General features: G+C 49.0%; 1 protein-coding gene across 1 annotated transcript in view; it reads left to right on the forward strand.

The window, feature by feature from the left end:
• Nucleotides 1-212: 212 nt before the first annotated feature.
• Nucleotides 213-12,915, forward strand: part of SHANK2 (SH3 and multiple ankyrin repeat domains 2) — a 617,206-nt gene continuing 604,503 nt past the window's right edge. The window contains exon 1 of the mRNA XM_006893221.1: nt 213-419. Within this exon, the coding sequence (XP_006893283.1) occupies nt 213-419 (207 nt within the window). The remainder of the gene's footprint in view (nt 420-12,915) is intronic.

Below are 12,915 nucleotides of genomic sequence, written 5' to 3' on the forward strand. Positions count from 1 at the left end.
CCACTAACCACCACTGCCCTTGCTGAGGAAACCCAAAGAAGGGGGGGCTCCTGGCCAGTGGTCGCACACACGCTGGACCATGAGGCCGAGCCGCAGGCATCCAGGGGCTGGCCTGCATCATGCCCTGGGACTTCCTCCTGTAACGTCCACAGTGCTCATGGTCCCTTCTCTCCCACCCCTCCAGAGACGGTGGCCCCCAAGGTCCTGCAGCCATGTCGCGCAGTCCCACGTCCAGCGAGGACGAGATGGCCCAGAGCTTCTCAGACTACTCAGCAGGCTCAGAGACGGACAGCTCCAAAGAGGAGACCATCTATGACACCATCCGGGCCACGGCGGCCAAGCCGAGTGTGCCCAGGATGGACGAGAGCCAGGGCAACACACTGGTACTCCGCATTGTCATTGAGGACCTGCAGCAGACGGTGAGTGCCCTCTGTCCCTCTGTCCTTCAGCTAGTCCTGTGGTCCTGCTGCTGTTCAGGGTGGAGGACCTGCAGACAGTGAGCGCCCTGTGTCCCTCCGCCTCTCTGTCCCTCCGCCCCATCGTGCAGTTCTGCTGCCATGCAGGGGCCACAGTGCCCGAGCGTGTCTCTGCTCACCGTCACAGCGTGTCCTCCCCCGAGCCCACGCACCAGCGTGGCAACAGCGTGTGTCCTGTTACCAAGCCACGGCGAGGTGTTGGCGACCAGAGTGCCGTGCTCACCACAGTTGTGCTGATGGAGTTAAACCTTTCCCTGTGTTATTCGCTTTCGTTCCTTGAGATTCTGTTATTTTGGTTGTTGTTGGGCGACGTCAGATCGGCTCCGGCTCCCAGCGGTCCTGTGCTCCACAGACCACCGCCAGGTTCTGCACCATGCCATGGTCATTGCTGTGTCTGGACCATTGTTGCAGCCCCAGGGCCGTCATCTCATTGAGGGTCTTCCACACTTTCACTGACCTGCCGCCTTTCTCACTTGATGCCCCTTCTAACGACTGGCCTCTCTCGACAATATGCCCAGGTCATGAGAGACCAGGTCTCCCACCCTTCAGGAAACATGCCTTCAGGAAACTCCTGCAGCATTTATTTCTTCTAAGACAGGTTTGTTTGTTTTCCTGGCAGCCCAGGGTCTGTCCGGCACTCTCTGCCGACCACATTCAAAGGCACCAGTTCTTTGGGAGAGGTGCTGTTTAAATTTTGATGTGAAGAGGGGTCATTCAGTGAGAATTCACTCTCTTTTTCAGCCCCTTAAAAATCAATGTACTGGGTGAATTTTATAGAACGGAATTTGCTGCTTCAACATTTTTACACGTTCAATTTAGTGCTCAGATATCATCGCTGTCCCCCTTCCACATTTTTTATTCCCTTCCAAGAACTCCCTCGCCGTCTCCCCTCCTACAGCTTTGCTCTGGCAAGCAGTCCTAAAGGCACTCAGCTACTAACCAGGAGGTTAGCAGTTCGATTCCCTCAACCTCCCTCTGCTCCATAGGAGAGAGAAGAGACATCTGCCTTCGTAACAATTACAAGTTTAGAAATGCGCTGGGCCAGCCCCCTCACCTCTGCCGTAGAGGCCCCGTGAGTGGGAACTGAGTTGATGGCAGTGGCTTTGGCTTTGACTCGGAGTGTGTGGACGGAGCCCGGTGGCACAGTGGTTGGTTGCTCTCAGAAAGGCCAGCGGTTTGAACCCATGAGTCACTCTGCAGGAAGGAGTGTGACAGCAGCGGTTTTGTGTGTTGACACGTGCCTGCTTCTCCCCACCGGTCACCTGTGGGCTCCGTGCGTTTGTGAGTTTCAGTGAAGCAGAGCCCACAGTGCATGTCACCTTGTGACGCCTCCCTCGGTGCTCAGGGTCCCGCAGCGCAGTCAGGACTCCACCTGGCACACCTGAGGCTCTCACTCGTGTTGTGCCCACCTGTGGGTGGTTGTAATCAGTGCTGCAGTGAACATGGGTGGCAGACATCTGCTCGTGAGCCTGCTGGCACGTCTTAGCGTGGACATCTCAGGCAGAATTGCTGGGTGGTGGAGGTTGGACTTTTTGAAGAATGGGTCAAACTGCTTCTCATGACAGTGACGCCGTTTTACGGTCCTGCCAGCAGCGGAGGAGGGGGTCAGTGCTAATCAGTGCCATGTGGTGGTGGGACATGGGAGTGGGGTTATGGGGTGAGGCCAGGGGTCAGTGCTAATCCGAGACTGCCATGTAGTGGTGGGACATGGGGGAAGGGTTATGGAGGTGAGGCTGGGGGGCTGTCAGTGTTAATCAGAAAGTGCCATGTCAGGGTGGGGCATGGAGGTGGGGTTATGGGGGTGAGGCTGGAGGTCAGTGCTAATCTGAAAGTGCCAGTGGTAGTGGGACTTGGGGGTGGGGTTGTGGAGGTCAGGTGAGGTAGGGGGAGACAGTGCTAATCTGAGACCACCATGTGGTGGTAGTGGTGGTGGTGGGAGTGGGGGTATTTCCTGTCTTCACCTGGTTAGCCTGTGGCCAAGTCTTTGGAAAGCTTCCTTCAGACACAGCAGTGTGCCTGCCCACAGGCTGTCCACTGGGCCTCCAGAGGTAACTTCCAGGATTCCATGTCCACTGGGCACTGGGTCATCTCTGTTCTAAGGTTTTCATTCTTTGAAGAAGAGCTTTGAGGAGACGGTTGCCACAAATCCCTGGAATATAAAGTGCCTGGCTGGTAATCCCCAGTCAGTGGTTGAAGGCCATCAGCTACTCTCAGGAGGACAGCAAGGCCATGTGCTCCTGTGAATCTTGCAGACCCTAATGGGCAGTTCTGCGGGTTCACCTTGAGCTGGAATCGACTTGATGGTAGTAGATTGGGTTGGGTTGGGTTGGGTTGGGTTGGGTTGGGTTAGGTTGAAGAGGCCCAGAGATATGTAAGCCCACAGTTTCTCAGACATGTGTAAGTGAACGTCTACTCTGGGGTTATTTTAACACCAGTACAGATGATGGTTTGTAACTAGAGAAAGTGCTTTCCCTGACCTCCCTCTAACGTCAGCCTAGGATGACTCGGAAGGCTGGCTCTCTTGTCCTCTGGGCAGAGGAGGAGAACAGCTCCAAGAACCTGTTGGACAGGCCAGCACAGTGAGGGGATGGACACTGACTGTGGTCATCAGTCATCTGACTTTGGTCTTCTTACCTTCCTCTGATTGGAAACCCTGAGCAGAGCAGAGCAGAGCAGAGCCTGGGCCAGGTGCCAGCATCCTCTTCTAGCTGTGACTTTGAACAAGGTCCTTCACCTCTGTTACTCATTTGTAAGGTTGGGACAGCAGTGCCCTGCCTCCTGGGTCATTGACAGGACCCAGAGGCACCCGCTGTAGCCTGACCTTTCTAGGGTCTTTATGAAAAGACTAGTGGTTCAAATTCTCAGTTGTTTTGAAGCAGGAAAACGGGCAAGCTCGTGCCATATGGATGTACGTACAGCCTCAGAAACTCAGTAGAGCTTTGCCATGAGATGAGTAGACTTAATGGCAGTGGTTTTTGCTAGGTTATGACATAGGAAAATGTGGTTGTTTGGTGCCGTCGAGTTGACTACCACTCACAGTGACCCTCTGGCCAGTGGGTCTCAACTTGGTCCTATCCTGTGCCACCTCTTTCTGCCCTGCACTTGACTGCCTTCTCAGATTCCGCTTTGTGCCAGTTGAAGGTTGGTGGGTCCTGCATGAAGACACTCCTGGAGACGCCTTCCTAACAGCAGGCACCGCTTCTTGCCTCTGTCATGGGTTGGTCCTTCTCGCAGTAGATCAAACTCTTGTGGAACGCTACTAGTGCACACATAAAAAAACACACACACACACACACAAAAACACACAACCATTTTGAAAGCTGTGTTGCCTTGGGAAAATTTGGTGTCTAGGACCTCTCCAAAGTGCTCAGGAGCAACAATGGCATCCTAAAGACTAAGGTGCACCTGAGCTTTTCAATTACTTGCTACAACAGAAGAACTGATGCCTTTGAGCTGTGGTGTTGGAGAACAGTACTGGATATCACATGGACTGTCCAAAGGACAGACAGGTCAGTCTTGGAGGAAGTGTAGCCAGGGTGCTCACTAGAGGCAAAGATGACGTAATTTCATCTCATCTACTTCAGATACATTAGGAGGGACCAGTCCCTGGAAAAGGACACCATGCTTGGGAAAGTGAAGGGCCATTGAAAGAGAGGAAGAACCTTGACCAGATGGATTGAGGGAGTGACTCTAACAGTGGGTTCATCAGGCGATGATGAAGAGGGTACAAGATAGGACAGGGTTGAGATCCACTGGCCAGAGGGTCGCTGTGAGTGGTAGTCGCCTCGATGGCACCAAACAACCACCTTTCATACGTCATAGCCTGGCAGAACCACTGCCATCAAGTCTGTTCATCTTATGGTGACGTTCTACTGAGTTTCCGAGGCTGTATGTACATCCCCATGGCAGGATCCTGCCCATCTGTCTCCTATGAAGAAACTGGGAATTTGAACCACTAGTCTTTTCATTAACAGCACAACATATAATGCATTGCACCACCAGGTCTCCTTTAAAAAACTTCCCAAATTCATTAATTAATAAAAAAAATTAAAAAAAAAAAAAGCTTCCCAAACTCGCTGCTGTCAAATTGACCCTGACTACTCCAGCGTCCTCCCCCCACCCCACTGAGGCGTTGTGTTTGCACTGTGTATCACTTCCCTCTGGAAGCAGGAGTGGCATCCACTTCCTAAACAACATGCCTCCAGAAACTAGCTGTAGAGGGGCTTCAAGCCTTTTGTTCATAGGGTTGCTATGAGTCGTGCTCGACTCGAAGGCAATCAACAACAATCACGTCCCTAGAAAAGGAATCCCAGGTTTGTTCCCCATTGTGTTCTCACCTTGCTTCCTCCTGGTCCGTGTGCCAGCTGAGGGGGTCGGTACAGTGAAACTAACCTGTGAGGACGAGAGCAGTGATCCTGCCACTTGCCTAGATCTTTGGTTTGCACATAAACCTGGGACTGGTCACACCACACGTGTCTAACCTGCCTGGGAGGTGGGCAGTCATTTCCTCCCCTCTCATCCATCAGGGACTTCAGATTCTCCAGTCTAGCCACACTTCATCACCACTGGAAGGAGCTGAAGTGGGACTTTGGATCACAGACTGATATGAACTGACATGCTTACCTCTCTTGTTGGAATTGTTGATGCTCTGGAGAGCCTCAGCCGGGACACTCACGTGCACCATTGTGGTGGCACAGAGAGGTGGCGGGAGGAGAAGGGAAGAGTGACAACACAGTTGTATCAGTCGCAGCCCTTCAGTGGGTTCCCAAGGCTGTAAGTTTTTGCAGGAGAAGACTGCCCATCTTTCTTCTGTGGAGCGACTGGTGGACTTGAACGTCTGACCTTTTGGTTAGCAGCACCGTGCTGTCAGAGCTCCTTTAATAGGTTACAAGACAGTGAAAACAGCACACCTTTGTTTTTTCATGGATACTTAGGCTCAGTTTCAGAAGCGGGTCCTGAGATGAGATCCTCTTTGATTTCTCCAGCTTCTAGCGGCTTCTGTTTCTTAGATGGATGGCATTAGCCTTCCTCTGACTTCAAGAGGAGAAAAGACAATCACCACCAGCCTGGGCTAATTCCTAAGAGGCAGGGGTCAGCCGCACCGCCCCACCAGCCTTCTTACCAATTCTGACATCAGCCATCCCTCCCAGGGCACAATCTTCTGCTCTGCAGGGCTCGGTCATTTCAGGCAAGTGTCACGGCTCACTAGCCTCTCCGTCAAGTGCTCAAGAGCTCCCTGCTCGGCCAGCCAGCCTCCTCTCAGCGCTCTGCTCTGTGGTCTGTGAGGCCACTGCAGCTATGTGGCTGTACAGTCTGGGGAGGGCCCCCCTCCAGCCATCCTCGCCGCCCCCAGCAGCCTCCCGGTTCTCACTGTTCACGCCTTACACCGTCTCCCTGTCTCCTGGGCTACAGCTCTTTCTCCTGGTCTAGGAGGTTCGCACTGCAGGGACCTTAGATTCAGAAGTCACGTTCCCCTCCTTGTTCTTCCTTTAGATCTTCGTGAGTCCTTCCAACCCAACGTTGGTGGTCTTAGCTCTTCCAACCCAACGTCTGTGGTCTTAGCTCTTCCAACCCAACGTCTGTGGTCTTAGCTCTTCCAACCCAATGTCTGTGGTCTTAACTCACCCAACCCAACGTCGGTGGTCTTAGCTCTTCCAAACCAACGTCTGTGATCTTAGCTCTTCCAGCCCAACCTTGGTGGTCGTAGCTCTTCCAACCCAACATTGGTGGTCGTAGCTCTTCCAACCCAACACTGGTGGTCTTAGCTCTTCCAGCCCTAGCAAGCAGGCAAAACTGACCACTCCACTTGGAAGGCCACAGGCACCTCATCTGAGTCATTTTGAGGAAGTTAAGAGGCCTGGGAGAGCTCTAGTGGCTTAGAGGTAAGAAGCTGTGCTTCTATCCCAAAGGTATGTGGTTCAAACTCAACAGCTGCTCACAGGAGAAGGACAGGCAGTTTCTTCCCCTGTGGTTTTACTGCCTCTGAAAACACTGGAGGGTCAACTGTGAGTTGGTTCTGATTCGACAGAACTCAACAAGATTAACAAGGGACTGTGAAGAGAAAGACCATCTAAAATGGCTGCGGGCCAAAAGGACGTTCCCTGACCGGTGGCTGTGTTGCCCCAGGAGTGGTCCATCTTCACGGCCATCCTCCCTCTCTTGGGAGGGGAGCCTGTTCTCTTCCTTTTCTCCTTGAAAGGCCTCAGCCGCGGACTTAGACTCACCCTGCATGCTGAGCTACATGTGGGGCTGCTGTCTGAAAGGTCGACAGTTCGATTCCCACAAGTGCTTCTCAGGAGAAGATGGACGATCTTCTTCCATTAAGACCTACAGTCTCAGAAGCCCCGTGGAGGACGCCAGGAATCAATGGCGCCGGGTTTGGTTGGTTATATTTCCGACTCCAGTGTCTCCTCACCTTTGTTACCCCAGCAGAGACAGTCTGTGGAGTCACCATTCTTCCCTGCCATCACCATTCATCTCGTTTAAAGGCTATAGAGAAACCTGGTGGCATGATGGTTAAAGCAGACAGCTGTGAAATGGAAGCTTGGTGGTTCAAAGTCACCCGTCCCACCATGGGAGGACATGAGCTGAGGTAGTCGTCGTTCATAAACATTCACAGTCTTGGAAAGCCCGGGGCGGTTCTGCAGGGTCACTGTGAGCCAGAATCTGCCCCATGGCGGTGGGTCGAAAAGAAGTCCATGGAGCGTCGGGGCTGGGGTGGTGTCCATGGCCTCAGAAGCTGGGCTAGGTGCAGGGTCTGGTGCTCTTGTGACCATGTGCCTTGTTCTGGAACAAGGTGAGCTGGCAGAGGCCTTGGTGGGGAGGTCGGGCCCTCGAGATCAGATGACGTGGCCAAGGTTCCAGCTTCCACACCCGCTGACCATTATCCTTCAGTCACATTAGAGCATCTTGAGTGGACTGTCCCCCACTTGGCCTGCCAGTTGCCATGGAGCCAGTTCCAACTCAGCAGCCCCATGTGTTCCAGGAGAAAGCTGTGCTCCGCGGGGTCAGCAGTGGACGGAGGAGAGCTGTGCTCCGCGGGGGCAGCAGTGGACGGAGGAGAGCTGTGCTCCGCGGGGGCAGCAGTGGACAGCTTTCTTCCAAGTTGCTTCTGGGTGGCTACGGACTGCCACTGTTTCCCTTAAGCATCGAGCTGTTTGCACCACCAGGGTCTAATCTCCTCGCCCAGGACTGGGTGTCCCTGGCTGAGCACCTCCGATGGATGGATCTCCCCACCTGTCAGCCAGGGCAGCTCTCAGCCATCAGGGCACCTGCGCCCTCAGCTCCTGGGCCCTGCTTCTCTGCAAGAGGGGTGCCCACAGGGCTGAGGCTGCAGGGCACTGACACCTGCCTTCAGAGAACAGATCAACCTGATTGGTCTGCCTTCTCAGGGAAGCTCAGGAAGACCTCCGAGTGCAGCCCTGCCCACCTGCACCCCAAGACTGCAACTACAGCTCCTGCACCCCAAGACTGTAACTACAACTCCTGCACCCCAAACCTGCAACTGCAGCTCCTTGAGAAGGTCGGCCGAGGTTTCTCAGGTCATTTAGTATCACTGCTAAATGCCACAAGGCCTGGTGGCACAGTGATTAGATGCTCAGCTGCTAACCAGAAGGTCAACAGTTTGGCCCACCACCTGCTCAGAAGGAGTCAGCTTCTGTTAAGATTGTAGTCTCAGAAACCCTGGGGCAGTTTCCTGACGTCGTTGGAGAAATGACATCATTCTAGGAAAGGTAGAGGGTCAGAGATAGAGAGGAAGACTCTTGCTGAGACCGACAGACACCGTGACTGTGACAATGGGCTTAAGTATGTTAGAGGCCGTGGGGCAGTGGGAGGAGAGGCCAGGCTCAGCTGACCATGGTTGGCTGATGGCACCTAACAGCAGCAGCAGTGGCTGTGAGTCGTCCGTGGTCCTGGCTGACACATTTCCCCTTTTCTTGAACTACAGTGTTGAACACATTTCTCATTAAATTTCTCGTAACAAATCACAGGTCATCACTACTAACCAGTTACGTTTCCCCCGACTTTTCCTGTGACTGGTTTATTGTTGAGCGTGTCTCGTTTGACTCTGCCTCCTTATTTTGTGTGCATTTCTTCCCCCTGAAGAGTGTTTGTATTTGTCATTCCAAGACAAAAAGGGGGGCCCCTCCCTCACAACTGTACATTTGTCATAGGTTGAATCATGTCACCCCAGAGAAATGTTGGGGGCAATTCAGTTGGTACTGAAAGCAAAACCATGGTGATCTTTCATTATGAGAGTCATTCCAGACACACCCCTCAGAAAATGGGTAGAAATGTGCCAACCATGTACCATTTATAAACAGACTGGCTTTTTAAAATGCAGAAGGAGAAAGTGGCAGTGGAGGAAGTGGAGGGCTGTGTTGGTAATTGAACCTTTGCCCCAGGAAGACAGTTCCTACACAAGCCATAAAGTGAAGCTACGGGAAAGGAGAGTTGTTGGAATCACTGACGTCTGGCATTGGTCTTTGCTTTTTTATTTCAGTCTTTGATTACTGCTGTAAGCCATGCAGCACGCTCTCCTTCTCCCTTGGGGTAAATTAAGCTAATTCTGATAATAAACCAAGCTCCTAGCCTTGGACGTGCGCCAGCTCACACATGCTTCCTGTCTGTCTGCTTTGTGGTGGGTGGTTGGGAGGCATGGTGGAGGTCGGCTCCTGACAGTCACATAGGGACACAGGCTCCTTCCCTCTGTTGGAGGCTCGACCATTCCTCCAAGCTCTGGAACCTTCCACAGAGAGGGCAGGGAAGGTCAGCTCCCAGCCTACCTTGGACGAACACTTGAGCCCAGGAACAGAATGGAACTCCAAGCAGGGGAGGAAGGGACACGGTTCTATAAACATATAATTAGTTGTAATGCACACACTCTCTCTCACACACACACTCATACATACGCTTGTGTGTACGCTTACATGTTCACAAATCCACATACACACATCTACACGCACATCCACACATGGGTAACATATATGAACATACACATTCACACACCACACTTACACATATATGTGCAGATGCACTCATGCACACAGGCACATACATACACACATTCACAAGTACACACACACTAAACAAACAGATCACTGCTGATGAGTCGCTTCTGACTCACAGTGACCTCTGTTGGGTTTCTAAGGACGTATGGAGAGAAAGACGCCCTCAGAGTGGCTGGTGGATTCAGTGCCCACCGTTTGGCTAGCAGCCTGGCACACCACCCCCTGCACCACGAAGCCGCCTGTGTGCACTTACATATGTTGTTAGGTGCCATTGAGTTGAATGCGACTCACTGCAACCCCTGTGCCGTCCTCGTCGTCTCACACGCTCGGGCCCATTGCTGCAGTCACAGCGTCAGTCCATCTCATTGGGGGTCTTCCTCTCCTTTGCTGACACTCCATCTTTCCAAGCGTGATGTCTCTTTTCAAGGAATAGCTTCACCTCACTATACATTCATTCCGTAATCTTGGCTGGCACTACTGTTCAGTTTAGTTCTTCTGCCATCCTCACTCATTTCTTGTCCAACTTTCAAATGCATAGGAAGCAATTGAAAATACCATGATTTAGATCAGATGCACCTCAGTCTTTAAACTGGCATCTTTGCTCTCAGAACTTCGGAGAAGTCCTTGACAGCAGATTTCTCCAATGGAACACATCTTTTGATTTCTTGACTGCTGCTCCTGTGGGCCTTGATTGTGAATCCAATCTTTTTTTCCATGTATAATAGTCCAGTGGTGAGGATTTTTACTTTCTTGATGTTGAAATGTAACCCTACTAAAGACTATAGTCTCTGATTCTCTGCAGTAAGTGCTTCGAGTCTCCATCACTTTCGGCATATAACTTGGTGTCATCTACATAACAGGCCATTGATGAATCTTCTTGCAGTCCTGATGCCACATTTTTCTTCAGGTAGTCTAGCTTCTTGAATGATTTGCTCAACGCATTGCATAGGTATGGAAAAAGGATACAACCCTGATGTACAACTTTCCTGATTCTTAATCATGCAGTGTTGCCTTGTTCTGTTTAGGCAAAAGCTTCTTGGTCTATGCGAAGAGATTTCTCATGGGCCAGTTAGTGTTCTGGGATTCTCATTCTTCTCAGTGTTAGCCATATTTATTATGATCCACACAGTCAACTGCTTTTGCCTAATCTGTAAAACGCAAGTACTACTTTCTGGTATTTTCTGCTTTCAACCAAGATTCACCTGACAATGATATTCTTGGTGACACAGCCTCTTCTGAATCCAGTTTGAATTTCTGTCCATTCTCTGTTAGTTTTTATTCTATCCATTTTAAAATAATCTTCGGGAAGATGTTATTGTGTGTAATATTAATGATTTTGTTTGATAATTTCCATGTTTTGTTGGATCATCTCTCCATATTCTCTCCAACATTTATTGCTTGCTGCCCTGCTAAATTTTGCTGTGTATGATGACATCTCATTGTGGTTTTTATTTGCATGTCTCTTATTGCCAGTGATATTGAAAATTTCTTGTGTCTGTTGGCCATCTGAATTTTCCTCTGTGGGAAAAAAAAATTTTTCTTGTCTTTTGCCCAATTTGTAATTAGGTTATCAGTCTTTTTCTTCTGGAGGCCCTATAGGATTCTGTAAACTTTTGTTAGTAGACCCTTGTCTGAGAAGATATTGCCAGTTGTTTGTTCCCAGTTGATAGGTTTTCTTTTCATCCTGTTGAAAAAAGGGTGGTTTCTTAAAAAAGAAAATTTTTATTTTATACTGTTTACTCGTTCTCAGGGGAGAAAGACTAAAACCTTTTTTTTTTGTGAATAGAGACCAGACAAAAATGCCCACTATCACCACTTCTCTTCAATATTGTATTGTATTGTGTTGTGTTGTGTTGTATTGTATTGTGTTGTATTTGGGAAATAAGAGACAACTAGATCAACAAACGGATGGTTAAACTGTTGCTATATGCAGATGATATGATAGTGTACACAGAAAACCCCAAGGACTTAAAAAAAAAAACCAAGACCACCCAAAACTGTTCAACCTAGTAGGCCAGTTTCAGTAGAGTGGCAGAATACAAGATAAATGTCCAAAAATCAGAGGGGTTTCTTGACGGTAACAAAGAAAACTCAGAGAAGGAAATCAAGAAAGCAGTATCATTTACAGTAGTCAACCACAAATTGAGATACTTGAGGATGAACTTATTTTGAGACATACAAGAGACCTGTAAAAAAAAAAAAAAAGAGACCTGTACAAAGAAAACTACAGAACATTTCTGTAAGACACAATAAAAGACCTCAGTAAGTGGAAAAATGTTCCTTGTTCATGGATAGGAAGACAGAAGACTCGATATTGTGAAAATGACAGTCCTACCAAAAGCAATCTACATGTTCAATGCAATCTCAATACAGATACCAAATTGTCAAGTTTATTTGGAGAGGAAAGAGACCACAAATAAGCAAAGTACTTCTGAGAAACAAAAATGAAGTGGGAAGCATAGCACTTCCTCACCTCAAAACCTACTACACAGAGGTGATAACCAAAACAGCATGGTACTAGTACCATGACAGGCACATAGACCAAAGGAACAGAACTGAGAACCCAGAAATGGACCTATCTATGGTCAACTGATATTCAACAAGAAGATAAACTCTATCAAATGGGGAAATGACGACCTCTTCAACAAATGGTGCTGGCAAAACTGGACTGCTACCTGCAGAAAGCTGAAACAGGATCCACATCTCAAACCATACTAAAAAAATCAATTCAAGGTGGTTCAGAGACCTGGGAGTAAAGCCCAAAACCATAAAGTTCATCAGAGACAAACTGGGATCAAACTTAGATGGACTTTACCTTTTTTTTTTTTTTTTTTTGGACTTTACCTTTTGATGCTTCTGCATCATTCACGATTTTGCTCCAAGAACCCTTCAGTACTGCAACTTGAGGCTTGAGTTCTTTTGGTTTGTTTTTCCCTTTTGGGTTTCTAACTCCAGTGCCTTGTACATTTCTTAATGCTTTTGTCTCCTCAGGCTGCCTTTCGAAATCTTCAGTTCAGCTGTTTTACTTCATCAAGCCTTCCCCTTATTTTGGCTTCTTTCCATTCCAGTGGACATTTCAGAATCTCCTCTGACATTCATCTTGGTCTTTTCTTTCTTCTGTCTCTGTCATGACCTTTTGCCTTATTTATGGATGATGTTCTTAATGTTCTTCCATATCTTGACTACTCTTTAGTCTTCAACATGGCAGATGTATTCTTTTTTAAAAAAATATATAATTTCTTAGGGTAAGTTAGCAATATAACAAGATTATCTCCTGCTGTTTCAGTTGTCAGTTTCACCTTTGTAATCACAATGTGTAAAAACTAGAGAGTAAATTTGTATTAGGAGAGAGGTGGATTTGAAAATACTGTCTTGTTCTCTTCTAATTAAGATATTTGATGATTCTGTTTTACTTACACTTTTACTTA

Source organism: Elephantulus edwardii, unplaced genomic scaffold (genome assembly GCF_000299155.1).
Source record: "Elephantulus edwardii isolate Elephantulus edwardi_28Jun2011 unplaced genomic scaffold, EleEdw1.0 scaffold00126, whole genome shotgun sequence".
NCBI classification, from domain to species: Eukaryota; Metazoa; Chordata; class Mammalia; order Macroscelidea; family Macroscelididae; genus Elephantulus; species Elephantulus edwardii.